The sequence below is a fragment of the Sinocyclocheilus rhinocerous genome, unplaced genomic scaffold, assembly GCF_001515625.1.
Source record: "Sinocyclocheilus rhinocerous isolate Xijiao unplaced genomic scaffold, SAMN03320098_v1.1 scaffold1148, whole genome shotgun sequence".
In the NCBI taxonomy this organism is placed as follows: Eukaryota; Metazoa; Chordata; class Actinopteri; order Cypriniformes; family Cyprinidae; genus Sinocyclocheilus; species Sinocyclocheilus rhinocerous.
The window spans coordinates 747,982-774,972 of NW_015664019.1; the positions used below are offsets into that span (position 1 = coordinate 747,982).

Consider the following 26,991-nt stretch of genomic DNA (forward strand, 5'->3'; position numbering starts at 1 on the left):
GCAAACAAGGCCAGATTAGACTTTGCCAAAAAACATCTAAAAAAAAGTCACACCACTTCTGGAAAAGCATTCTTTGGACGACTGAAATTAAGATCAACATGTACCAGAATGATGGGAAGAAAAAAGCATGGAGAAGGCTTGGAACAGCTCATGATCCAAAGCATACAACATCATCTATGAAACACGGTGGAGCAGTGTGAAAGCATGAGCATTTTCTTCCAGTGGCTCTGGGTTACTGGTGTTTAGTGATGCTGTGACAGAGGACAGAAGCAGCCGGATGAATTCTGAAGTGTACAGGTACAGTATATACTCTCTGCCCAGATTCAGCCAAATGCACAAAATTGATTGGACAGCGATTCACAGTACCAGTGGAAATGACCCAAAACATACTGCAAAAGCAAGGGGTTTTTGAAGGTGAAATAGTGGAATATTCTGCAATGGTCAAGTCAATCTCCTGATCTCATCCCGATTGAGCATGCATTTCACTTGCTGAAAACAAAACTAAAGGCAGAAAGACCTACAAACAGACAGTAACTGAAGTCAGCTGCAGTAAAGGCCTGGCAAAGCATCACTGATGTCAATGAGTTCCAGACTTAAGGCAGTCATTGCCTGCAAAGGATTCTCAACAAAATATTAAAAATGAACATTTTCTGTTGCCCCTATTGTATCTGTACAGATTCTTCTTCTTCTTCCCCAAAGGAAGTCAATGGCAGCCCTATGAAAGGAACATAGGAAAATGATGAAATTTGGCACACTTGTAGTGATGCTCATGAATAGTGATCTGACCAAATTTGGGGTCTCTGGGACCAACTCTATAGCGCCACCACCAGTTCAAAAATTCAACATTGAAATGGAAATAACTCTTGAACCCTTAGTTTAAGAAAAATGAAACTTAGTACATCTGTTTACTCTCCTCATGCTGATCACATTGAATATCTTAACTTATTATATTAAGTCTGCACCCATTACAGTAGTGGCCATTTTGAAAAGTACAGTTTTTCGTTTTTTCACTACTTCTTCAAATTTTGTCTAATTCTTCCAAAACTTGGCAGAGATAATCTTTGGACTGAGCTGCATAGAAATGACTGAACAGAATTTTATGACCTACAGGTCAAAAAAAAAAAGTGATGATGCTGTGAACTTAAATGAGGTCGACTTGAAATTGGTTCAAAGGCTGTATCTCGACCAAACTTTGATCAGTCAAAATGAAACTTGGTACATTTCATCAACTGCGTGATATGAGGGTCCATGCCAAAGTTGGGTACAGCGCCATTTATGAGTCGTGAGGCATGAAAAAGGGCTCTTTTTGCTTATAACTTTTGAATAGTTCAATCATAATCTTGGCATCTATGGATTCCTTGGGTCATGCCGAATCTCAATTGTCAATTTTTGTATCAGTGTCTGTGTTTTTGTATCAGCTTGTCCACCATTTTGAAATTTGTCATAAATTGCCATATCTTTTGAACCACTTGACATATTAGCACAAAAATTGACAGGGATCATTGACGGCATGTCCCGGAGGTACATGAGAAGTTTGAACAGACTGCCACCTAGTGTTCCAGAGATATAAAGGTTTTTACAAAAATGCTTATAACTTTTGGAAACATTGTCCAAATTTTGTTATTTTTATATATCCTTTCATTCCCTGGGTCATGCTGATTCTTATGAAGTCTCATTTATCATTTTCCATTAATGTGCCTGTCCTCCAAATTGAAATAAATGTAAAACAGTTTTTTCTCTACTCCTACAAATTTTGTCCAATTTTGTCCAAAATCTGACCAGATGATCTTTGGACCGAGCCGCACAAAAATGACTGAACAGATTTTTGATATTCGCTTCCATTCCTGAGAAATACCTCTCGAAATTTAAGCGTCCCTGAGTTTGTTTGAATTGATTCTCGGTTGAACTTCTGAACTTCAGCGTCTGTATGAACACCCGTCTCCCCAGTGGTGCAACAAGATATGCGACAGGCGCTTGACCTGGAGGTTGTGGGTTTGCGTCCCGTGTTGTGTATTTTAATAAAATTGTGTGTAATGTTGTGCTGATTTGATTCCTTTGTTATCCAGATCAGCAATGTACAAATCATTATTCCTTCTGGATTAGAAATTTTTATTTCTAAATTTTGTTTTTATCCATGCTGTGTTCATTTTCATTTGAACTTCACTTGGACTGTTCATTCTAAGTTCATTCTCAACTATAAATCTGAACTGGCTGATTTTCATGTTCATTCAATTTATGCTGTTTTTGATCTTCCTGCTCTGCACTGCACTACACTCTTAAAAATAAAGGTGCTTCAAAAGGTTCTTCAAGCGATGCCATAGAAGAACCATTTTTGGTTCCACAAAGAACCATTCAGTCAAAGGTTCTTTAAAGAACCATCTCTTTCTTACCTTTTTATAATCTGAAGAACCTTCTTTCGCCACAAAGAACCTTTTGTGAAACAGAAAGGTTCTTCAGATGTTAAAGGTTCTTTATGGAACCATTTAGACAAAAAGGTTCTTCTATGGCATCGTGAAGCACCTTTATTTTTAAGAGTGTACAGCCCCTTCAGGGCCTTGGCCCCGTATCGCTGCTTGCAGCTATATTTATGATTATATTTAATTGTCCAATTACATTTGAGCCTCTGAAAATGGGGGGGACTGTGTATAAAAATGGTTGTAATTCCTTTTTAAAAAAATTTTTTTTTTAAAAGAATTTTATGTTATATTTTTGTTCAACCCCTTGAGTTAAAGCTTAAAGTCTACACTACAATTTCATCTGAATTGTTTCATTTTAATTCTATTCTGGTGGCATACAGAGCCACCAGGGAAATTGTGAAAATTGTGAAAATTGTGTCAGTGTCCAAATATATATGGACCTAACTGTACTATTTTTAAATGATAAAATATATCACGCTACACGAATTATGAGATGTCTTGGCAGTGTATGGTAAAGTAACAATATCTGAAATAGATGCTGATATTATGGCTGTATCATTAGGGCGGCACAGTGTTCACATTTGGATCCGGAGGTTCTGGTCAGCTTGGGCACAACTCATTTAAAGATGAACATCATCCGCGGGTGGTTGCTGAACTGTGGGGATCTGAAGTGTCACAGGTCACATGTGGGAGGTAAAGACATTAGTTCATAAGCAATCGGTGTTCAGAGAAATACTACAGATTTCTTTATGTACCTTTTTTAAATCTCATGCAACCATAACATAATGATAATTCCTCGCAAGATATATATTAGCCCTATTTCAAGTCTTTGTATAGTTCAGTTTAGTAATGATTTTTTTTCTTGTATAAAGACATCACACACTTGTATCAATCGCATCGTCAAAGCTGATCTACTCGTTTGGATGTGGCATGCAAGGGCAGCTGGGAAACGGAGAAATGATCAAGCAGTCTGTGCCTTTCCCTGTGGATCTGCCAACCGGTAAGTAAATCATCTTTTAGCATTAGGGTATTTTGTTATGAATATTTTTATATTCATGATGATGCTCAAAGATCTAAACTAAGTATTTATTGCACACAGAATGTAATCAAGAATATACGATTGAAAAAATCATCGCTGGGGAGAATCATTCCTTTGCCTTGTTTTTCAAAGTAGGACATGGCAGTTTTCATTCATTAGTAGTTTAACATAAATTATTGCTGCACTGTGATTACTCATGTTTTACTTGTATTTTGTAGGAACTGGAAAATAAGGTCAAATCCAATCCAAGCAGAGGGGTTTTGACATTAAATGACAGAATGATTGACCGATGGCTGTCTGGAACTGATTCATGCTGGGCAACAATAAAACAGTGAGTGTTTTCCTTACAATCTTGATCTTATGTTTGTAGGATTCTTACTGTTTTTATAATTAGAAGTGTAATGATACAATTGAGCAATTGTATATATGAAAGTAATGCATATCAATGGATTAGAAAAGAATCATTAAATGTATTGTGTTATTTACAGGGAAATACACACAGTGTTCTCCTCCGCTGCCTCTATGAATGGGAGTTTTCTCAAAACAAGGTAAAATTAGGTAGTTCTATTTAGTAATTTCTCATTTTTGTGCCTAAAATGACTATTTCCATTACAGATGTTAAAGTAAATGTCTGTTTTTGTAGTTGTGATGATCATTATCAGACGTCTGAGGATCGTTGTGGTTTGGATTTTGATCTGGTTAAAACACCCTTTGCAAAGTTATCAGAGAATAAAAGCTTGATATCAGAGGTAATGATAAATCTAACATTTATAACCAATTTTAATTACATTTGAGATGCTGTTAATTTTATTTATTTTTTGTATCTCAGGTAGTGAAGGTGGTTCAGCAGACACTGGTGCCATCTCTGAATCCAAATCCAACTGGTGTGGAATCGCTGAGAGTTTATCTTCTCCTCCCTGAGCTCATCAGACGTCTCAAGAAACAAAAAACCGAACTCACTGAAGCTCTGGCCTCCAAAATCCTTCAGCTGGATCCTGATGCTCACAAGGTGTTAGGTAAAGCTGGGAGAACTTTCAGCCTTTGACTTGTGTTTTTGGCTTTGTTGTATTTGTCTAAGTATTTTTATGTTATATTCTCAGAGAAGTACTGGTCCAAACTCCCTGATGATTGGCTCAAAAGCCTGGTGAAGTTATTTCACAAAGCATCTGCTGAGCTGATTGGCCAGATTTCTTGTGGTGAAATGGGCTATGACTTAACTAGACGCCTGAAAAAGTTTTTGAATATCCTTCGGATGATCTATCAGGTGCCTTTTTAAACAAAGATGCTTTTTTGGATCAAAGATGTATTTTAATCTATCATTGTATAATAGTTGCTTATACTTTGTTGTGAAGGTCTGCTGCAGTGCCAACAGAGACATCCCAAACAGGGATTTCATCATTCATGAGATCAGTGATCTACTAGATACGGTAAGAACCAAAGCAATAGTGAATTGTGCTGCACAAAGAGATTTTTAGAGGGAAACCAAATCACCACAGAATTCTTTTTCTACATCAATAGCTGAAAGCCACCTTGGAGAAACTGTCATTGCCATTTTTGGGTTTTGCTTTTACTGACGATTGGGAGGATATGGTGAAATTGAGAGATTACTGCTTTGTAAGTATTAAAGGCTGTCGACTTGATACGTGATGTATGTCATTTGTATGTTTCTTGTTCAATTACTTTGAGAAACCTTATATTACTTCAATGCATCTTTCTTTCAGGAAACTATTAACATATTGGTCAAGTTCCCTTTTGTGGCTGACACTGTGTCTAAACAGAAAATGTTTTGTGTAAGTCAGACATGGATATACTAAGTTATACATAGGCCAAACATGCATATGATAAATAACTGATTTTTTAAGTAGCAGTTCACCTAAAATGAAAATTTGGTCGTCATTTATTCACTCTTAAACTGAGAAATGCCTTTTTTACCATACAATGGAAATCAATGGGCACCAAACTGTTTGGTTACCAATATTCTTTAGAATATTTTTGTTCTGCAGAAGAAATAGAGTCATATGAGTAAATGATGACAGAATTTTTTTTTTTGGGTGGACTATCCCATTAAAGCTAACATCATTTTACTCTTTTTAGTATTTGCAGGGACTTTTACAGAGCTTTCCAGACCCATACAGGATCTTTTTAAATGGCAACATGTTGCACATAAACAGGGAATCAGTGTTGACAGACACGCTAAAGTATCTCAGACAAAAAACCCACTCATTTTGTTATCCATTGCAGGTAAAAGAATTACAGAATTGAATTCAGAGTTGAAATGTCTGATATGGCATTTTAATGAAAATCTCCTGTGCAGGTGACGTTCATCGGGGAGAATGGAGTAGATATGAGGGGTTTATCGGCAGAATTCTTCTCCCTCCTTTCCCAGTCTCTTCTGAAATGGGAGAAGAAGGTGCTGGAAGTCCATGAGAGTTCACTGGTTTGGTTCAATCCTGATGTAAGTTTTACACCAAGCATTCCTTGTTCTTTCTAATGTGGTATTTCTCATATATCACATACATGTGCTGTGATGCTTGTGTCTTTTCAGGGCATGCAAGCTAATAGAGATTTTTACTATCTTGGCGTTATCTGTGGAATGGTGCTCTACAACCGTCATTATATAAACATTGGCTTCCCACTGGCCTTGTTCAAGAAACTCCTCCAGCAGAGTCCCACTCTGAATGATCTGGAGGAACTATCTCCTGTGGAGGCCAGGTAAACGGTTAAAGACTACGAGACATTAGATTTTATACATTGTAGTGTTACAGAGCAGGTCATATTAATTGAATTTCAAAAATCTCACATTAGAACTTTGAAAAGCCTTCTTGAGGAGGACGAGGATGAAGTAGTGGATATGTTCGGTTTCGATTTCACGGTAATACCGTTTCTATGGTTCACATGTATTAGTGTACACAGCTGTTGTTTCAATTTATGCTGTTATTTACCTCCTTCAGGTCAAAGGAAAAAAGCTCATCCCAAACGGAGATCAAATTCGAGTGACCAAAGCTAATAGGTAGAAATAGATCTATCTATCTGTCAACTCTTCAAAATATCTTTGAATGTTTCAAACAAGCTTGTCTTGGCAAAACGTTCCATTTCTAAATGTCCTCTTGATGTTGTAATATACTGTATATAGAGTTATAAAGGAGTTAATGAGGTAGTGACACACAGGTGGAAGTGTCCAGGCAATAGATTATGGGAAATGAAGTTCATGATGGGAAAGCTAGGGAGATGGGAGGAGGGCCCTCTGGTGGCGATCATAGGGACTCCAGCAGGAGGATGCAACAATCCATTACTGCATAGTAAAAACACCTTTTTTCCAGACAGAAATATGTGGATTTGTATGTCGACTTCGTTTTCAACAAGTCAGTGAAGAAACAGTTCGAGCATTTTTCAGAAGGTTTCTTTAAGGGCTGTCCACTTGATGCCTGGAGCATGTTCCACCCTGAGGAACTCCAGGAGCTTCTCCACGGCTCCCCTGAATACGAGTGGAAGGAGCTTCAGCAGGTAACCCACTGAAACTTCAAGAAACTTTTTATGTTTTAAATATTTCACAGTACCTGAGTTTTTCTGCTTCGTCTTCAGTCTGCTTCCTATGAAAAGTGCTCTGCCTCTGATGAGCTCATCAAGAACTTCTGGACTGTTTTCTCTGAGCTCTCTGAAGAGAACAAGAAGAAGTTTCTGAGTAAGTGTTGTCTTTAACACGAATGTCTTGATGCATCTACATAAGGAATATCATTATTATTTGCCTCACATCCTCACATTATTTATTTTTCTCTAGTTTTCTTGTATGGGACGGACCGTGTACCTGTGGGAGGTTTCTCAAAGCGCTCTCTGAAGATTTTACTGTCAGACTGTCCTGATGCAGAAGACCGACTGCCAGAGGCCCAGACCTGTTTTGGCAGATTAATTCTTCCCAAATACAGCGATATCAACACACTTCGTGACAAGCTTATACACGCAATCAGCTTTTGTAAGGTTTTTGGACGAGCGTGAAATTCCCTCCATATTCCAGACCCTATGCAGTCAAGCGTATGCTGCTAAACTTTGCAGCTTATTGGGTATGGAACATTCATATTGGCTAGTTATCATCATTTATATAGGTTAGACATCATAATAACATCAAACATATGTAAATAAACACATTGTGAGAGCTATAGATATTCTATTTCTAGCATTATTTAAAATAATTTTTATTGTTTATGTTTTACTGCTGGTAGAATAACTTAACTAAAGGCCTTTGTGATTTTATATAGCCTAATATAATGCATGAATATACAGATATTCTGGTATGTCAACTCAAACTTATTGTATGTTTTGTTATTTAGTGTTTCTTCAAACATATTTATTTGCCTAGATAAATAAAAATACATGTTCTAGAAAATGTCTTGTATTATCCGTTTTTAAAAATTATATTCATCATATTTACACATGGAACAAAAGAGGCAACAGAACTGGAATAAAGTAAGTTTAAGTTACCAAGTAATTGTTTGATTTAACACAATGTTTTCACAATTGTGTTTAGTTAGTACGCAATACTAACTGTACTTGTTTTTTTGTGGCGCTCCTTCATAATCTGGTTTGAGGCAATTATTGGCAGTTGTTTCTTGTCACACTGTTACTACAAATGTCCTTCAAGCAATTTTAGATGGCCCATTTTAACCTAATAAGTTAATATATAATAAAATAAAGTCGGTCATCGTCTTCTACAACTTTCAGTTGCATTACCACCACCTTCTGGACAAATCTGAATCTCTCAGCCTTCGGCATGGAACAATGGCTGATACGCTGGATAAATGTGGGTTATTTGATGTCTTTGTGTCTGTACTTATCACTTATATATATCACTATATATATATATATGCATGTATACATATATGGGTAGGATTGGGGACAGGTTGTTGAGAGTTTAAAAAATGTTTATAGTTTTTATACTATTATTGTGAATTTATTGTAATCATTGTCAAAACCTTAATAAATAGAGTTCAAAAAAAAAAAAAAAAAAAAAACCATTATTTAAAACGCACTTTTAAAATGAGTCTTAAAATATTCAAGTTTAAATAAAAATATTAATTAGCAGTTTTTATAGTGATTAGTAGCTTATTTTATTGTTTGTTTGTATTGTATGATTATTAATAATTTTAAGTCATGATGTGGTAATGAGGTCTGAATGAATGACTGACAGAATAAATTATTAAATGAATGAATGAAAATAAAAAAATATTAAAGTCACACAAATTCAAATAGGAAATATATTGATTTGTAGTTGTTTTAAATTAGTTTAAATATTGTATTGTATGATTTTAAATCATTTTAAGTCATTATTGCCCTCTAGTGGACTGGTTTAGAACCAATAAAAGCCCATATGTAGTATATCAGTACAACATGCAAAGAAATGTGTGTGCCAAACTGTGTGAAAACGGCCAGAAGGTGGCGCTATACGCAATATTAAGTCGCACTTTCGAACAAGACGGAAGTAAAGAATTGATATCAATTATCTTCATATTTGGGTGAACTAGGCTATCTCCTTAAGTTTTGGTTTCGTTTTCCAAATAAATCGTAATCCCTCATCCGTATTTTAATTTGTCATCATGGTTTTGTGTGGAAGCCAGTTTCCGCCACTGAATAAAAAATAAAAAAGGTAATTGCGACTTTTTATTTTTATTCAGTGGCGCAGAAATAAGGGCTCCCATAGGTTAGCTTATCACTATCTATAAAAAAATAAATAAATACAAACATGGTAGATACAGTTTCCAAACGCTTTCATTTTGTGGGAATTCGAAAAAGTTTCGTTTAGCCTGAAATCAGCATTTCCTTTTTAACTTTCGTGTTTGCTTTCAGTTTAATTTGAATGTGTTCGTCAGTCCAGGAAGAAAGAGAGTCTCTTCTGGAGTCTGATCTTCTCGTGCATCAGAGCTGTGGTCATGTTATGTTTTTGGGGAGCGCAGGTCAGAGAGGGTTTGGGGCTGGTAAAGCCTGACCAAGTCAAACATGGCAATTCTGGAATACGATCCATGTGTCCGAAATCAAATGTTCAGGACATGTCAGCTGGAAGGAGTTTTGCTGGATTTATCCGGGATGGGAAGGTCTCGGTCCTGAGATTGCTCAGTGAAGACCGTAATGATGGGAAACTAAGTATGATGCTCTAAATGTCACTTTATGTCATCGTTTAAAAAGTTAAAAATCTAAGAAAAATGCCAAGTTTGTATGTGAAAGTATATGATTTACTGAAATATAGCCTACTGTAAGCGTATTATTAATGACATCATCATAATGAAAGTAGTTTGTTTAATTTTACAGCCTGAACAAAAGTTGAACTGATGAAAGTATTTTATTTACTCCAGAGCAACTACAGCTAAAGAATGACAGAATCAGACTGATTGTCTGTGGAGGAGATGGTGCAGTGCTTCTTTCTGATTCAGGAAAAGTTCTCATCATGGACAAATTTACTGTGTGCAAGTATGTTTATGGAGACATGACAGTATAAATGACCATAAATGATAATAACAAGTATCTATCTGACAGATTGTCTTGTCTCTGCAGGCCTCTCAAAGGTCTGGATAACAGGCAGGTGATTCAGATCACATGTGGAGACCATCATTCAGTGGCACTAACCAACGGTATTCACAACTATTTAATCTGCCATTTTGCTTTCATCTTTAGACATCTTATGATTGAGATGAATTGATTGAGATTTGAGTGTACATGTTCAGAGCTGTTGCTCTTTCAGATGGTCAGGTGTTGGTATGGGGTGAGAACTCTCATGGTCAGCTGGGTTTGAGGAAAGATCATCCCGGCTCTCCGTCTGCTCAACATGTTCAGAGTCTGAGTGGGATCCCGCTGGCTCAGATCAGCGCTGGAGGAGACCACAGCTTTGTGTTGTCTCTCTCTGGAGTCGTGTTTGGATGGGGAAAGAACTCTGCTGGACAGCTGGGCCTCGGAGACACTACAGGTCTGATTATGTAAAAACTTAGTATAGTATTAGTATAGTATGAAAGTACATTTAAATGTACCAAATCTGTGCAATACATATCTATATCAAAGCGTGAATATGACGTATTTGGAAGTGATTAATTCTATTCACCATTCTTGTGACCACAGACAGACACGTCCCAACAGTTGTAAATAGCCTGAACTGGAAAAAAACGGTGTCCATTTCATGTGGAGCGGAACACACTGCCACTTTATCAAAGGTAGAGTATCATTTTTATTATTATATACTATTTTTCTATATTATATATACTATTTTTTATCTGAAATAGATGCTGATCTTATAGCTGTATCATTAGGGCGGCACAGTGTTCACATTTGGATCCGGAGGTTCTGGTCAGCTTGGGCACAACTCATTTAGAGATGAACATCATCCGCGGGTGGTTGCTGAACTGTGGGGGTCTGAAGTGTCACAGGTCACATGTGGGAGGTAAAGACATTAGTTCATAAGCAATCGGTGTTCAGAGAAATACTACAGATTTCTTTATGCACTTTTTTAAATCTCATGATGCAACCATAACATAATGATAATTCCTCGCAAGATATATATTAGCCCTATTTCAAGTCTGTGTATAGTTCAGTTTAATAATGATTTTTTACTTGTATAAAGACATCACACACTTGTATCAATCGCATCGTCAAAGCTGATCTACTCGTTTGGATGTGGCATGCAAGGGCAGCTGGGAAACGGAGAAATGATCAAGCAGTCTGTGCCTTTCCCTGTGGATCTGCCAACCGGTAAGTAAATCATCTTTTAGCAGTGGGGTATTTTGTTATGAATATTGTTTTACTCGTGCTGTTGTTCAGAACTAAACAAAGCTAAATGTTTGTTGCACACAGATTGTAATCATGAATATACAATTGAAAAAATCATCGCTGGGGAGAATCATTCCTTTGCCTTGTTTTTCAAAGTAGGACTTTTTTTTCATTCATTAGTAGTTTAATATAAATTATTGCTGCACTGTGATTACTCATGTTTTACTTGTATTTTGTAGGAACTGGAAAGTAAGGTCAAATCCAATCCAAGCAGAGGGGCTTTGACATTAAATGACAGAATGATTGACCGATGGCTGTCTGGAACTGATTCATTGGCAACCATAAAGCAGTTAGTGTTTCCATTTACTGATACTGATATAAATCCAGAGTTTATGTATACTATTTCCATGCCATTTTTGAAATACTGGGAAATTGCATGTGGAACTGAGTGTCCAGGACCTTAATGCATTTGTCCTTCTTTTTAAACTTACTATTAAATCGAAGAAATACCAGAGAGTAAATAATTGTTGTTTATTTACACAATCCAGTAAGTGAATCTCGATCTTATGTAGGAATCTTACTATTATGTATAAAGAGTTGTACCCTAATATAATATAATTGAGCAATCGTATATGTTAATGCATATAAATGGACTCAGAAAGAATTTGTAAAAGTATTGTGTTATTTACAGGGAAATAAACACAGTGTTCTCCTCCGCTGCCTCTCTGAATGGAAGTTTTCTCGAAATGAAGTAAAATGAAGTAGTTCTTTTTAATATTTTCTCATTTTTGTGCCTCCTTCCATTGCAGATATTAATCTAAATTTCTGTTTTTGTAGTTGTGATGATCATTATCAGACGTCTGAGGATCGTTGTGGTTTGGATTTTGATCTGGTTAAAACATCCTTTGCAAAGTTATCAGAGAATAAAAGCTTGATATCAGAGGTAATTGTGTACATTTATAAACATTAATAAATGTTAATTACATTTTAAACAATAAGATGCAGTTAATGGTTTGTGTATCTCAGGTAGTGAAGGTGGTTGAACAGATGCTGCGATCTCTGAATCCAAATCCAGTTGGTGTTGAATCGCTGAGAGTTTATCTTCTCCTCCCTGAGCTCATCAGACGTCTCAAGAAACAACGAAGAACTGAACTCACTGAAGCTCTGGCCTCCAAAATCCTTCAGCTGGATCCTGATGCTCACAAGGTGTTAGGTAAAGCTGGGAGAACTTTCAGCCTTTGACTTGTGTTTTTGGCTTTGCTGTATTTGTCTTAAGTATTTTTATGTTATATTCTCAGAGAAGTACTGGTCCAAACTCCCTGATGATTGGCTCAAAAGCCTGGTGAAGTTATTTCACAAAGCATCTGCTGAGCTGATTGGCCAGATTTCTTTTGGTAAAATGGGCTATGACTTAACTAAACGCCTGAAGAAGTTTTTGAAGATCCTTCGGATGATCTATCAGGTGCCTTTTTTTTTAACAAAGATGCTTTTTTTGGATCAAATATGTATTTTAATCTATCATTGTATAATAGTTGCTTATACTTTGTTGTGAAGGTCTGCTGCAGTGCCAACAGAGACATCCCAAACAGGGATTTCATCATTCATGAGATCAGTGATCTACTAGATACGGTAAGAACCAAAGCAATAGTGAATTGTGCTGCACAAAGAGATTTTTGGAAGGAAACCAAATCACCACAGAATTCTTTTTCTACATCAATAGCTGAAAGCCACCTTGGAGGACCTGTTATGGCAGTTATTGCGGTCTGCTATTACTGATGATTTTCAGGATATGCTGAAATTGAAAGATTACTACCTTGTAGGTATTAAAGGCTTCGGACATGATACATATCAATAAATTTCAAATAGATTTGCATGACATATAGCAATAACTACCAGAAATCTTATATTACTTTACTGCATTTTTCTTTCAGGGAACTATTGACATATTGGTCAAGTTCCCTTTTGCGGCTGACACTGCATCTAAACGGAGAATGTTTCATGTGAGTGCCAGACATGAGGATGTACTCAGTTATACATACTGTATGCTATACATGAATATGCCAAACAACTATGATTTTAAGCAAAAGTTCACCCAAAATGAAAATTCTGTCATCATTTAGTTTTTTTTTTAAGATTTATTTTTGCCTTTATTACAATAGAACAGTATTTAGACTTAAGTGGGAGAGAAAGAAGGGGGGCGGGATTGGGAAAGGTCTGCGAGCCGGGACTCGAACACGGGACGCCCAAAGCACAGCGGTGCTACTGTATGTCATTAGAACTTTATTTTCTATCATACAATGGAATTCAATGGGCACCAAACTGTTTGGTTACAAACATTCTTTAGAATATTTGTGTTCCGCAGAAAAAATTAAGCCATACAGGTTTGAGTTTGACAGAATTTGCATTTTTGGGTGGCCTATCCGTTTAAAAGCTAACATTATTTTACTCTTCTTAGTACTTGCAGTGGCAACTCTTCAGACCCAGGGCCAATGGCAACGTGTTGCACATAAAGAGAGAATCAGTGTGGTTGGACACACTTACGTATCTCAGACAAAAAACCCACGTATTTCATAATCTATTTCAGGTAAAAGAATTACAGAATTGAATTCAGAGTTGAAATGTTTGATATGGCATTTTAATGAAAATCTCCTGTGCAGGTGACGTTCATCGGGGAGAATGGAGTAGATATGAGGGGTTTATCGGCAGAATTCTTCTCCCTCCTTTCCCAGTCTCTTCTGAAATGGGAGAAGAAGGTGCTGGAAGTCCATGAGAGTTCACTGGTTTGGTTCAATCCTGATGTAAGTTTTACACCAAGCATTCCTTGTTCTTTCTAATGTGGTATTTCTCATATATCACATACATGTGCTGTGATGCTTGTGTCTTTTCAGAATACGCAAGCTAATAGAGATTTTTACTATTTTGGCGTTATCTGTGGAATGGCGCTCTACAACCGTCATTATATAAACATTGGCTTCCCACTGGCCTTGTTCAAGAAACTCCTCCAGCAGAGTCCCACTCTGAATGATCTGGAGGAACTATCTCCTGTGGAGGCCAGGTAAACGGTTAAAGACTACGAGCCATTAGACTTTTTACACTGTAGGCTTCACAGTCGTGTTTCAGAACAGGTCATATTTATAATTGTATTTCAAAAATCTCACATTAGAAGTCTGAAAAGCCTTCTTGAGGAGGAAGAAGATGAAGTAGTGGATATGCTCTTTTTGGATTTCACGGTAATACAGTTTCTATGGTTCATTTGTATAAAAGTGTGCAAAGCTGTTGTTTAAATGCTTACATTTGTGCTGTTATTTACCTCCTTCAGGTCAAAGGAAAAAAGCTAATTCCAAATGGAGATCAAATTCAAGTGACCAAAGTTAATAGGTAGAAACTATCTATCCATCTGGCCAAAGTTTATAACTAGCAACAGATTCATTTTCTAAATGTCCTCTTGATGTTATAATAGACTTCAATTAATTATACATTACTTCTGAAATACATACATGACAAAACAACATAAAAAGGCAAATTTGTCTATAGGTGCTGTAGATCAGGGGTCACAAAACTTGGTGTCCTGCAGAGTTTAACTACAACCCTAATCAAACACACCTGAACTAGCTAATCAAGGTCTTGCTAGGTATACTTGAAACTTCAAGGCAGGTGTGTTGAGGCAAGTTGGAGCTAAACTCTGCAGGACACCAGCCCTCCAGGACCAAGTCTGGTGACCCCTGCTGTAGATGTTCCTTTTGTGCATTGCAAAGTAATAACTTTTTTTTTTTCAGACAGAAGTATGTGGATTTGTATGTCAACTTTGTTTTCAACAAGTCAGTGAAGAAACAGTTCAAACATTTTTCAAGAGGTTTCTTTAAGGGCTGTCCACTTGATGCCTGGAGCATGTTCCACCCTGAGGAACTCCAGGAGCTTCTCCACGGCTCCCCTGAATACGAGTGGAAGGAGCTTCAGCAGGTAAACGTCTTCAAGAAACTTTTTATGTTTTAAATATTTTATAGTACCTGAGTTTTTCTGCTTCGTCTTCAGTCTGCTTCCTATGAAAAGTGTTCTGCCTCTGATGAGCTCATCAAGAACTTCTGGACTGTTTTCTCTGAGCTCTCTGAAGAGAACAAGAAGAAGTTTCTGAGTAGGTTTTGTCTTGATGCATCTACATTATTTAAGGAATATCATTATTATTTGCCTCACATCCTTACATTTATTTTTCTCTAGTTTTCTTGTATGGGGCGGACCGTGTACCTGTGGGAGGTTTCTCAAAGCGCTCTCTGAAGATTTTACTGTTAGACTGTCCTGATGCAGAAGACCGACTGCCAGAGGCCCAGACCTGTTTTGGCAGATTAATTCTTCCCAAATACAGCGATATCAACACACTTCGCAACAAGCTTATACACGCAATCAGCTTTTGTGAGGTTTTTGGACGAGTGTGAACTTCCCTCGAGGTTCCAAACCCCAAAATATAGGCTATACAGTCACAGATTTGCCACACAGATCACTCTTGTTGGGAGCAAAACATTTTGCTTAATGTTGTCACATTATGTAGATTTATAAAAATAGGTATCATAAAAAAATTTATATTTGTAAATAAACACAATAGGAGAGCTATATTCTATTTTTAGCACTATTTAGTAATTTGGCACATTGTAATTTTTATCACATTATAAAATATATTTTGGTATGTCACCTCATAACCTTATTATATGTTCTGTTATTTGGTGTTAAAATGAAAATACATTCTCCTAAATATTTCTCACATTGTCTTTTAAATTATATAAATATAATAAGACATGTAACAAAAAAAAAGGCAACAGAACTGGAAAAAGTGTATGTACCAAGTCATTATTTTGATTTTATATGAAGCAATGAGACGAAATTCAAATTCAACCAATTTTTTTTCACAATTGACGAAAGCCCTATTCGCACAGGATTAATATTACCTGGTGACCTCCAGTCATTTGTAATAATTGCGGAGGTTATCTGTGATCTTAATCCCGTGCGAATCGGCCATGTCTTTTATTTGTAAAGTAAAAATTCCCCCGCAAATGACCTACCATATTTCGCCGAACACCGAGGTCCTGTGATAATATTAGTCCCGTGCGAATCGGCATCTCTGTGATTTGGCCAGCATTTGGCGGGTCGTATATCATTTTTCGAGGTTTTTGTTTCCTGTGCGCCTTTTTATCCATCTTTCGCGAAGAATGGAGCTGCGTTGGAGTGTCTGGGTGCTGTCATATCGCTACACCATACAATTTGCAGAAAGAGAAAGCTGAAAAGGTTTTGAGGTTAATGTGTTACAAATAAATCAAGCATAAAGCTTGAGATATTATTTTAACCTGGTGAAATGTAAATGACACAGCGCACGAAACTGTATTCGTTTCTTTTTTTTAATCCATCTAACCGTACCATAGAACGGGACTCTCAAAGCCTTGACATCCGGGTATCCAGGAGATAAGTCAGTAACTGTTGAAAAAATCAGCATATGCTGGTATGTTTTGAAGCTGGGATGCTGGTTTGAGCTGGTCCTTTCATCTAACCGTACCATAGAACGGGACTCTCAACGCCTTGACATCCGGGTATCCGGGAGATAAGTCAGTAACTGTTGAAAAAAATCAGCATATGCTGGTATGTTTTGAAGCTGGGATGCTGGTTTGAGCTTGTCCTTTGCTGGTTTATGCTGGTCCTTAGCTGGTTTAAGCTGGTCCTAAATTGATCCAGAGGGTGAATGGGACTCGGTGGAAAGTTTAACATTAAGCGAGATGACTATGACAATGATTTGTAAATGCCAAAATTAAAAACGCGCTCAAAATTAAAACCGGCGTCGGTACGAATCCCAGCGGCTGAACTTTAACAAGAACTTTTCACTCCAGAAAAGGGCGGTAAACCGATGCCTCCGCTGGTCAAGCCAATACTTCTGCCCACAGGTCGTGCCGCGAAACCTGCGAAATATGTCTCCGGTCCGAAGAAGATGGTGGAGGTTTTGTGTCACCTGGACCGGATGTTAGTGAGAGTCCTGAAGAGTTTTTGTACCAGTCACGGCGCGTGGAGACACTTGAAACTGGGAACGTGTGCTATCAATAAAGCCACGGCTACTCACTACTATTTTCTGTACTATCTGAAAGGATGTGGCATAAAACGAGAGGTGGGTGACATAATGGCCAATTACACACTAGCTAAGGTTAATTAAAATTCACCGCAGTGTGTACGGAACCGAATAGCTGTTAATGATGTAGTGAAACTCTCATCAGAGATGTCAATAAGACGCCTATGTAGACAGTAGTTTGGTTTAAATGGCAGAACACAACGAGTCTGTGGGAGATTCACTCCTGTGGTTCAATGCCGTGTCACTCCTGAAACTTTACTGTGTGTATGTGGCCTTTTGGTAACATGTTTTATTTCAGGAGGATGACAATCGAGTGACTTACACAAACACGCTCCACTATAAACCAGCTGTAACTTGGTTGATTGTGAGGGAACTGCCGTTTTCGATGCCTATTCGTTGTAGCTACACAAAGTAAAGTGGTTTTTCACTTCTGTTTTGAATTGGCAAATACTTTAAAATTCAGTTTCTCATAGGCTTATTTATTTATTTTTAATTCTAAGGTTTCATCGCTCTTATCAGGTTTTATTCATAACCAAGACAGTAGGTGGAACCGTGTACGTTACAGGGGCCTACAAACTCATGCAGGGCTCTTAATCATGGCAATGGATGGTATATTGTTATTTATTAGTTGTTGTTTTTTTCAGTTTACAACACAAATGCATAGTTTGAGTGACTTTTTAATAAAATTATAAGCTTCACATTTCTGTTTAAGTTCCCCAAGATTGGCCCCATTTACTTCCTTGTTGCCTTGTTTGTTTGAGGGACTGGGCAAATTTATGGCTTGTGATAATCTGCATTGTGCCCCAAATTCTGTTGATTGAGATTAACTTGTACTGAACTGATGTAATATTACTTTCTAAATGTAAACTGATTTGTAGTTTATGGCTTCAGCATCTTGGAACTTGCTTGTTGATGGCCAGAGGTTTGTCCTTGGCAAACCAATATGCTTTGAAGCCAAAGGCCCTGGCAGTGAGGCAGGCAAATTCAGGCTGTACCTGACAAAAAACTCAGGCTGTACCTGAACAGTTGTTCTGTCACTTCCTCTCCCAACCCTCAGTCAATGGAGAAGTATTCCGTGGTTGAGAATTATGGGTAAATATGGTCTTTTTATACTGAATTATGAAGTCAACTTGCGTTGCTGTTTCCACACATTTTTAGTGTCATTGTTTATGGTCAAATTTAAGTTTGACCATAGTTTGGATTTACTTGGGTCATTGTATTAAAGTCCACATTAAATCAAAATGGATTTTCTTTCAGTGTTTAATAAGTGATCCATTCACTGGATTACAAAAGTTAATTTGCCACTTGTAGTCTTTAATTTAAAAAACAACCCCCCCACGACCACCAAATTAGCAAGTGACAATGATCCAAACAATTACCAATGGATAAATTAATCCTCCCTCTTCCCCTTTCTCATTATACAATAAGCTGTTTCAATTGACTGTCACAATGGTGAAAAATTACCACAGTTTTCATTTCATTCCAACTTTAATATCATATATGTGTAGATGCCTGCTGGACAGTAAGAACAGCATTCTGACGAAGTTCCACACTAGTGTCAACAAGACGGCTTTGTGTTGCAGCTTTTCTGTTTAGAAACATGGTTTCTTTGCCACAGCCCAAAAAGGTAAAACATGAAACATATTTATAAGACATTTGAATGAATTACTGGTTTGTTTGACCTCTTTAAAAACTCCTCTCTTCCCTTTGTAGACTATGTTTATGCATTGTGAGTTGGACTTTGGACCACAGACTCCTAGACCAAGTGCCAAGTCATGCACGTATAACACAAAAACCAAAAAGTGAGTTTTCAAGCACATAAAGAGCACAAATGTACTCCCAAAATGTCTGCTCTAATGATTAGATTCACCTTGCATATTCTATTAAACAGTTTGTAGTTTTTTTTTTAAAGTTTTAAATTCATCTACCCAAGTCTGAGAGTAGTAATTGTAGATTTGTGTGCTGTAGGTGGACTGAGCTATATGGTGATTCCACAGTCTGCAACTGTTGTGCATCTACATGTCCTGCTCCTCCAGTTGCATCTGGTTTGTACAAATGAATGAACTTCCTAAATGAAATTAAGTTTGACTTGGGCCTACCCAAATGTTTTTCCTTGCTGACCAAGTTTTTCGGTTTTCATCAGGTAAGACAATGATCACCAGTGAGTCTTGGAATTTGAAGATGGGCCCAGAAACCTCATCACCTCTTTCATCAGAAGAGTCCATGCCTGAATTTTCTTTAGCTGGCCATGATGACTTTGAGTTGTTCTGGGAATCAGATGATGATTACTAGGAGAATGTCTTTTACTGATGACGGTTGTCTTAAGGACTAAAAGTGCCTACTATGTAGTTATGCCTTGTGAAGTTAATATGATAAACTGAATTCACAAATTCTTTCGTCTCTTTACATTTGTCACCAAAAGAGTAGATGCATTATGAAATAATGAACACCTGAGCAAAAGTACATTTAAGCATTTCCAGCACAGCATCTCATAAATTTTTTTTTTTATTATTTTTTTTCTTATAGAATGTTTCTCATTGATCCATATTCATATATCAGCACTGGCATGTTTCTAATCATCTCCAGTAAGTGTCTATTTGTTTTTAAGTACATCTCTTCATTTGACAATGGTAGAAACAAGTTAACAGGTTTTCCCACTCTGAACTCTTCTGGAAATCCAATCTCACTAGGAATGAGAGGATTCCCAACCAGAGCATGGTTTAGTGATTTAGTTTTGAGTTTCTGCTGTAAGAAAGTCAGCAGATCATTATGTCTGCAAGCCATCTGCTCAGGGTCCCAAGATAAGGTTTTGTTGACCAGAAGATGTAACACTGCGTTCTTCAAGTGGTAGTTTGTTAGCCCACATAGTCCAGTCAGGCCAGTCTGGTGTTTGTGTAGGAAGGAAAGGATCTGTAGGCATTGAATATGGCATGCATTGTCTGGAAGCGTTTTGGTTATGTGTTGAAGAAGGGCGTTTTCGTAGCGTGTAAAACATACAGGCCAATGGGTGTCCGAGAATATGGCAGAGGAAGAATACGGGATCAGATGTACCTCAGAGTCTTTAAATCTGACCACAGGTGTGAGATTGAACAGAATGACCCGACCTGACCTGAAACGAACTTTGAGACTTCCAGGGTTTTCTCTATTCTGGAATAGTAGGTCAAATTCATACTTGTGGCTGATCTCATCCCATGCTTTCCTAACGGCTGTCTTAAACCACTTCACAACATGTGTTTTAGCAAGATATGAGCTATTTTCTTGGCATAGAAAGTCATTAATGTACTTTTCAGTCACATGATCTTCTTTTTTATCTGGATGTAGAAGACACAACGTATCGTCATCATCTAGGTTGGAATTGCTGCAAGGGCAGATGGTTGAACTGGCGCCGCCTTTGACCATCTTGACTCTGCAACAGTACTGGATGGTTGAAGAACCTCTACTTTCTTTCAAAAGCTCAAACTCGAAGCTATACGGCTTTGGAGGGATGACGGGTACATGTATGTCGCACACAATGCTTTTTCTTGTAGCCCATTGCTCGTATAAGCTCCCTACGCCAATAAAGTTTTCAATCTCCATGTCTGAACCTGTAGTCCTCACAGCTTCCAGCAGGTCGTTCACAAAACCCTCTACAAACTCACAAGTTTGCCAACTGTGACTGGGTGGAACCAGGATACACTGGTTATGGAAGCTAATTAAGGTCTTGGAATCAAGATCTGAAACTTGGGACATGTTCAGGCATCTCAGCATCTTATTTTGCAGCTTGGAACCCTTTCTGAGGAATTTTTTTAAAATACGAAAAAATGAAATCAAGGAGAGTGTCTTCCAAAGGTACCAACTGTAGGTGTCCTCTTGGTCACTAGATTGTTTCCCTTGAGTTATCGTTGTCAACCTTTGACTTGAAGTTGGTATTTTTTGGTCAATGAATAATCCCTGATCAACTTGATGTTCGTGATGGGTGTCAGTCCAGCCAGCTTGTGGCTTTTCCGGGTGTGCTGCCTCCCCCTGAGAGACATTCTGTTCCACAGTGGGCCCTGACTGGTCCACGTTGACATGCTCATGTGTTAGGCCTTCCTTTGACATATGCAATGTCTGTTTGTCTGTGTCAATATCCAATATTTCCTGGTCATCTGGTGCAAATGCCTTTTGGTGGAAGTCATTTTGCTCTCCCACTGGGGACATTTGCTCCTCGTGCAGCACTGTGGTCTTGACATTTGGCGTAATTTGTTGAACATCTGACGTGTCCCCCTCTCCTCTCGGCACCCTGCGATGACTTTGTGACTCTTCCTGATTTGAATGTGGCAGCTCCATGGCAACATTGTGCTCCCCATGTTCTAGCTTTGCCCCCTCCTCCAATAGAAAGTGCTCATGGTCTTGCATGCTCACCATGATGTTGTCATCTTGGTCTTGAAAGACATTGTGATCCTTTGAGAGGAGCAGACTGACGACCACGACAAACACCTTTAGTAATGTGTCCTCCATCCTATGAGTGAAAAAAAGTTACTTCCTGCACACAAAGCTGTATATTCTCTTTGAAAATATTAATAAACAACATCATTAGCAATAAAAAATGAAGTATTGAATCGCTTTTGAAATAATAATAATATACTACTTCTTTAAAGTTCCGGTAGCACTAGTGTCCATCATTCTGAAATATTATTTCATTTACATCATCCACTATTGCTTAATGGATATTTTTTATGTGATTAAACAACTTACCTTTCAGAACCCCAACTTTAATCACAAAAAAACGGAGTCTCTCAGTGTAGTGCCGAAAAGATAAGTTGGCTGAAAATGTGTTTTTATAGCTCTGTTCGGTTTTTTGCTTCTCACACAGGATGTACTCTGTCAGAGTTTGAGTTTGACAGCACACTTCCTGAACACTGTGCTGTCATACAACCCTTCCTCTTTTTTAAAATAGTACACCGGTAACACCTCTACATACAATGTTATATGCAAGTTTGTCTGATTGCTGTGTATATGGACCAAAAGAAAAAATGTAAATCACTCAATAATCAAAATAAACCCATTAGTGGCGCATTTCAAACTATTAATTCCAGAACTTTTAGAATCAACTAATATACTCAAATATACTCCAAGATATATTATCCTTTTTTTATTAAAAATACAATTCTGTTCTTTTGTAAGAACAAAGTTGTTCAGAAGCCTCAATAGTCTCTGCCAGCTGAGGTTGATGCCACAGCAATGAAGCATGTGGACTCTTTGAAGTTAAAAACTGTTAAATTTGATTTGCTTTAATGGAGCTCGTGTCCACTTTCCTTGTTAAGACACAAGTCTTTGACCACTCAAATAATTGCAATCCTTTAGCTGTCATGTTTAAAAAAAAAAAAAAAAAAAATTGGGTTTAATTTTGTGCTGTTAATGGTGTTATGCTGTGTTTTTGAATGAATCTTTTAAGTAAATAATTTAAAGATTCACTCATAACACTCCAGACTCACTGGTCACCACCTTCAGGAATAAAGATGTTACCTAACATAAATATTTCCATATGAAGTGGTAAACGAATATGAGCAAAAATGTTTAAAGTTATATTTATGGGCTTTTATGCCTTTATTGAATAGGACAGTAGAGGTTAGACAGGAAAGCATTTTTGATTGGAGAGAGAAGGGGATGGGATCGGCGAAGGGGACTGGATGGGAATTGAACTTGGGTCGCCACGAGCACAGTTGTGCTATGTGTCACCGGTGACCATGATTTCACCAAGTACAACATGTTCCTAGATCAACATCCTTGTTGATCCTGAAACAAAATTCCTATCAACCAATCAGAATTGATGGATAACTTTTCAGGAAATATCTGTTTTGGGCTTACAATCAGGGTTAGGTGCTTCTACACCCTTGTTAATCAGTTATCAGTTCACTTTTTAGGAATAAATTATGGGTAGGGTTAGGTTTAGGGGTAGGGATTGGGTTAAGTCTATATTTTTGGACAGTTATGTTGATCCAGGATCAACAAAAGATGTTGATCCAGGAGCATGTCTTACTTGGCAAAATCACGGCGACCATGTGTCACCACACTAACCATGTGGCTATCAGTGCCAACTGAGCAAACCTTTTTGGTGAACTGATATGTATTCAGTGAGGTGAATCAAAATCCCACTAATAATATTTTCTGGGATGCATCGTGGTTTAGTAATCAAGTTGATGAACATGGCCTTTGTCAAGTCAAGCCCTTCAGTGGAGATGATAACTACTTGCGCAGTCATGGCCTAATTGACTTGTAACCCGAAGGTTGCGGGTTCGATTCCCAGTACCGGCAGGAATTGTCAGTGGGAGGAGTGAATGAATAGCGCTGTCTTCCACCTTCAATCATCAGTTTAGCGGAGGAAGGACCCTGCAGTCATGCGGTATATGTGTGTGTCCATATCCCAGCGGTCACTCATCGCACCAGCCGTTTGGATCTCAGTGACTCTAATGGATGGTAAAAGCTTCCTGTGTGCCTACAGTATGGACCTGGACATGTCTGAATTGGGCAAGAATGTAAGTGGACATGGACTGTCTCAGGAGGAACTCTTACGAACATTGGCCAAAATACCATGCAAGCATATATATGATGGCCAGCACATCCTATCGAGAGAGGCCGCCACCAGATACATACGCTGTATTTCACAGGTAAGATGATCTGCTTACTGTAGTATTTGCCACTGCTTGATATTAAAGGGATAGTTTACAAAATGCTGAATGAAAATGCTGTCATTAATTACTCACCCTCATGTCGTTCCAAACCAGTAAGACCTTCGTTCATCTTCGGAACACAAATTAAGATATTTTTATGGAATCTGAGAGCGTTCTGACCCTCCATAGACAGCAAGGGAACTACCACGGTCAAGGCCCAGAACGGTAGTAAGGACATCATTAAAATACTCCATGTGACATCAGTGGTTGAACTATAATAATTTTGTGAAGGTACAAGAATACTTTTTGTGTGCAAAGAAAACAAAAATAATGACTTTATTCAATAATTCTTCTCTTTCACGCATGCATCGTGGTACTCTCTTGAATAACGGTGGACAATGGCACGGAAGAGAAGAAATCATTGAATAAAGTCATTATTTTTGTGTTCTTTGTGCACAAAAAGTATTCATTCAGAAAGCTCTCTGATTTCATCAAAAATATCTTAATTTGTGTTTCGAAGTTGAACGAAGGTCTTACAAAAGTCGTCTCAAACTCAATTCCTGGAGGGCCACAGCTCTGCACAGTTTTGCTCCAACCCTAATCAAACACACCTGATCCAGCTAATCAAGTTCTTCAGGATTACTAGAAACTTCCAAGCAGGTGTGAGTTGGAGTTGGTTGGAACTAAACTGTGCAGAGCTGTGGCCCTCCAGGAATTGAGTTTGAGACCACTGTCTTACAGGGTTTGGAATGACATGAGGTTGAGTAATTAATGACAGAATTTTCATTTTTTTGGGTGAACTATCCCTTTAATTCAAAACAGTAGTAGGATTACATAAAAAAATACATTGTACAAGTTTCTATGCTGCCTAAACTCAAAAAGTACTCAGACTCGGAGCACAACAGTTGGGTTCTAGAAGTAAAAATAATTAATTTGTCTACAGAAATGTGGAAAAAAGTGTTTAAAAAGTGTAATTCTAAAAGTGTAAAAATATTTTTACACAAGTGTAAAAAAGCTGTACATTTAATAAAAAAATAAAACATTTTTGTTACTTGAAATAAAATAAACGGTAACTTAAAATATTGAAAAACTTCAACCTATTTAAGCTAGCTGCCAAGGCAACATTTCTCATTTTAATACAGTTTAACTTGATGTACTAAAATAAATAAAACTATTAATAAATTTTATGAACATAAAACAAAACTAACACACACATATATTTGTTGACAAAAGGAATTGAGAAAATCCTTAAAGAACCATGACTGCTGCAAATGTTGGCGAAAATGTAGCACTCTGCACAAGCCTAAAACTATTGGCATAGACTAACTTAAAAATTTAGACTTCTTAATGGCATTGTACAATGAGGCTGAAAATAATAATGTTACTAATACATACATTTTTTTTTGTCTGTATTCTAAATGTTCCAGGCTTTTGGATGGTTGTTCTTGTTGATCATCACAATCGCTGCATTTCTGATCAGAGCCATTCGTCCCTGCTTCACTCAGGCCGCCTTTCTCAAAACCAAATACTGGTCCCACTACGTAGACACGGAGCGCAAGATGTTTGATGAGACTTGCACAGAACATGCCAAAAGTTTTGCCAAGACCTGCATCAAGCAATACTTTGAGGGTATTAGCGGTGAGATTCAAAGCTTTCATGATCATTCACGTGGAGATGATAGCGAAGATGAGGACGATAAACCTGTTACAGAAGAAGACAAACTGATGGGCGTTCGGCGTCAGGACACCATGAATAAGGTGCTGTGGGACTGGCACACATGCAAACCTCCGCTGAGTCTGAGAAAGTCTGGAGATGCTAGCACTGAACAAAATGGCGATTGTAGCATGAATGCTAATAAAAATCGAGACCAAAATATCTGTGATAAAACTGAACTCAATGAGGGCCAAAATGGCTTCAAATGCGGTTATGTGAATCCTGGCCTTGATATTGGCCAAAGCAATTTGGACAAGGGATATGAGAATGCTAGCTTTAGCACAGAACAAAATGGTTTTACGAATAGATGTAGCAATGCTAGCACAAGCCTAAATGGATTGATGAATGGTGGTGTCTCTTCTCTATGCAATACTCAAAGGAAAGCATGGGCAGTGTATTATAGCAAGGTTTGAGATATATATATGTCACATCTGACTAGAAATCTTACTATATTGCTTTTCTAATGTATGTTGTCTTAACCATCAAAATACATTAAGGTCTTTGCAGTTATATATTATGTATCACATTATATAACCAAAGCAATAAATCATAATTCTAGTTTGATGTTTATATTATTTGCTCAACTTTTTAGAGTGCAAAATATATCTGTCAGTAAAAATCGTAAATTAATGTGAGCAGATGATGAATAAAGCACAAGATTTTAAATAAAATGCTGTCTCGCTTTGTGCCACCAGAGGCCACTATACAGCACATCTCACCACATTTGACACACTGGTTATTTTTTTCACAGAATTAAATAGCATTTTCATACTTTTCGCATACTTTGGAAATAATCATATTCTGTTTCAAATATTGTCATATTCATATTTCAAATATGATCTTTACTGACAACATTAACCAAGTGTAACCATGGTAATCAAGTGCACAAACTTTGTTAGGGACAAACTGGAGAACTTTTTTTTTTGTAAGGGGGGGATTAATATAAATAATTTTCCGCACAATAAATACTGAAATTGTGTGTGATTATTTTATTCATATTTCAGATATGATCTTTACTGACAACATCAAGTGCACAAACTTTGTTAGGGAAAAACTGGAGAACTTTTTTTTTTGTAAGGGGGGGATTAATATAAATAATTTTCCGCACAATAAATACTGAAATTGTGTGTGATTATTTTATTCATAGTTTAAATTATGACTGTTTAAAACATCTAAAAATCCATTATAAATAGTATGGATATTTTATTATGGGTAAAACAATAAAATCGGTATATTTGAAAATTAGGACAAATAAAGAGAACTTTTTCCAAGAGCTTTAAATGTGATCTTCGTTTAACAAAAATAAATAATAAATAAATAAATAATTGTTCATTTTAATAATCACAT

The 26,991-nt window shown here is 37.3% G+C and overlaps 5 protein-coding genes and 1 pseudogene across 8 annotated transcripts in view; 5 read left to right on the top strand and 1 right to left on the bottom strand.

Annotated features, from left to right (window-relative positions):
- LOC107729348 (probable E3 ubiquitin-protein ligase HERC3) overlaps positions 1 to 7,746 on the top strand; it is a 10,530-nt gene extending 2,784 nt beyond the window's left edge. For 2 of the 4 annotated variants that reach the window (XM_016539815.1, XM_016539818.1), the window contains 19 exons: positions 2,980 to 3,110; positions 3,290 to 3,417; positions 3,517 to 3,587; positions 3,675 to 3,787; positions 3,945 to 4,004; positions 4,100 to 4,205; positions 4,286 to 4,472; positions 4,557 to 4,720; positions 4,809 to 4,883; positions 4,975 to 5,070; positions 5,178 to 5,246; positions 5,551 to 5,697; positions 5,771 to 5,911; positions 6,002 to 6,168; positions 6,262 to 6,328; positions 6,408 to 6,466; positions 6,777 to 6,960; positions 7,039 to 7,138; positions 7,235 to 7,746. In XM_016539815.1, the coding sequence (XP_016395301.1) occupies positions 2,980 to 3,110; positions 3,290 to 3,417; positions 3,517 to 3,587; positions 3,675 to 3,787; positions 3,945 to 4,004; positions 4,100 to 4,205; positions 4,286 to 4,472; positions 4,557 to 4,720; positions 4,809 to 4,883; positions 4,975 to 5,070; positions 5,178 to 5,246; positions 5,551 to 5,697; positions 5,771 to 5,911; positions 6,002 to 6,168; positions 6,262 to 6,328; positions 6,408 to 6,466; positions 6,777 to 6,960; positions 7,039 to 7,138; positions 7,235 to 7,449 (2,280 nt within the window). In that variant the 3' untranslated portion in view covers positions 7,450 to 7,746. Of the gene's footprint in view, positions 1 to 2,979; positions 3,111 to 3,289; positions 3,418 to 3,516; positions 3,588 to 3,674; positions 3,788 to 3,944; positions 4,005 to 4,099; positions 4,206 to 4,285; positions 4,473 to 4,556; positions 4,721 to 4,808; positions 4,884 to 4,974; positions 5,071 to 5,177; positions 5,247 to 5,550; positions 5,698 to 5,770; positions 5,912 to 6,001; positions 6,169 to 6,261; positions 6,329 to 6,407; positions 6,467 to 6,776; positions 6,961 to 7,038; positions 7,139 to 7,234 lie in introns of those variants that run through there. The other 2 variants (XM_016539816.1, XM_016539817.1) reach the window with 2 other exon arrangements.
- Positions 1 to 15,881, top strand: part of LOC107729349 (probable E3 ubiquitin-protein ligase HERC3) — a 26,254-nt gene extending 10,373 nt beyond the window's left edge. The window contains exons 12-24 of the mRNA XM_016539819.1: positions 12,226 to 12,412; positions 12,498 to 12,661; positions 12,754 to 12,828; positions 12,920 to 13,015; positions 13,131 to 13,199; positions 13,655 to 13,783; positions 13,857 to 13,997; positions 14,088 to 14,254; positions 14,363 to 14,429; positions 14,519 to 14,577; positions 14,976 to 15,159; positions 15,232 to 15,331; positions 15,415 to 15,881. Coding sequence (XP_016395305.1) covers positions 12,226 to 12,412; positions 12,498 to 12,661; positions 12,754 to 12,828; positions 12,920 to 13,015; positions 13,131 to 13,199; positions 13,655 to 13,783; positions 13,857 to 13,997; positions 14,088 to 14,254; positions 14,363 to 14,429; positions 14,519 to 14,577; positions 14,976 to 15,159; positions 15,232 to 15,331; positions 15,415 to 15,629 — 1,653 coding nt within the window. The 3' untranslated portion in view covers positions 15,630 to 15,881. The remainder of the gene's footprint in view (positions 1 to 12,225; positions 12,413 to 12,497; positions 12,662 to 12,753; positions 12,829 to 12,919; positions 13,016 to 13,130; positions 13,200 to 13,654; positions 13,784 to 13,856; positions 13,998 to 14,087; positions 14,255 to 14,362; positions 14,430 to 14,518; positions 14,578 to 14,975; positions 15,160 to 15,231; positions 15,332 to 15,414) is intronic.
- On the top strand, positions 9,246 to 11,758 carry LOC107729356 (probable E3 ubiquitin-protein ligase HERC3). The gene is made up of 9 exons (XM_016539835.1): positions 9,246 to 9,588; positions 9,798 to 9,912; positions 9,997 to 10,073; positions 10,184 to 10,405; positions 10,555 to 10,646; positions 10,743 to 10,873; positions 11,054 to 11,181; positions 11,284 to 11,354; positions 11,439 to 11,758. The coding sequence occupies exons 1-9, from the start codon at positions 9,378 to 9,380 to the stop codon at positions 11,661 to 11,663; spliced, it is 1,272 nt and encodes a 423-aa protein (XP_016395321.1). The 5' UTR covers positions 9,246 to 9,377; the 3' UTR covers positions 11,664 to 11,758.
- A 1,023-nt stretch (positions 15,882 to 16,904) lies between the features above and the next one.
- LOC107729341 (zona pellucida sperm-binding protein 3-like) lies at positions 16,905 to 19,609 on the top strand (annotated as a pseudogene).
- LOC107729353 (inositol 1,4,5-trisphosphate receptor-interacting protein-like) lies at positions 18,991 to 21,810 on the bottom strand. The gene has a single exon (XM_016539829.1). It carries the CDS (start codon positions 21,776 to 21,778, stop codon positions 19,820 to 19,822), a length of 1,959 nt encoding a protein of 652 aa, XP_016395315.1. The 5' UTR covers positions 21,779 to 21,810; the 3' UTR covers positions 18,991 to 19,819.
- A 1,656-nt stretch (positions 21,811 to 23,466) lies between these two features.
- Positions 23,467 to 26,057, top strand: LOC107729342 (calcium homeostasis modulator protein 1-like). The gene is made up of 3 exons (XM_016539810.1): positions 23,467 to 23,517; positions 23,638 to 23,928; positions 25,359 to 26,057. The coding sequence occupies exons 1-3, from the start codon at positions 23,467 to 23,469 to the stop codon at positions 26,055 to 26,057; spliced, it is 1,041 nt and encodes a 346-aa protein (XP_016395296.1).
- The last annotated feature ends 934 nt before the right edge of the window (positions 26,058 to 26,991 follow it).

Coding starts and splice junctions, on each gene's coding strand:
- LOC107729356 (XM_016539835.1), top strand. CDS start 9,378: ATGTTATGTTTTTGGGGAGCGCAGGTCAGAGAGGGTTTGGGGCTGGTA. Junction 10,074..10,183: donor TTCAGTGGCACTAACCAACG/GTATTCACAACT, acceptor TTGCTCTTTCAG/ATGGTCAGGTGTTGGTATGG. Junction 10,406..10,554: donor GGGCCTCGGAGACACTACAG/GTCTGATTATGT, acceptor TTGTGACCACAG/ACAGACACGTCCCAACAGTT.
- LOC107729342 (XM_016539810.1), top strand. CDS start 23,467: ATGGCCTTTGTCAAGTCAAGCCCTTCAGTGGAGATGATAACTACTTGC. Junction 23,518..23,637: donor AGATGATAACTACTTGCGCA/GTCATGGCCTAA, acceptor TCATCAGTTTAG/CGGAGGAAGGACCCTGCAGT. Junction 23,929..25,358: donor ACATACGCTGTATTTCACAG/GTAAGATGATCT, acceptor TAAATGTTCCAG/GCTTTTGGATGGTTGTTCTT.
- LOC107729353 (XM_016539829.1), bottom strand. CDS start 21,778: ATGGAGGACACATTACTAAAGGTGTTTGTCGTGGTCGTCAGTCTGCTC.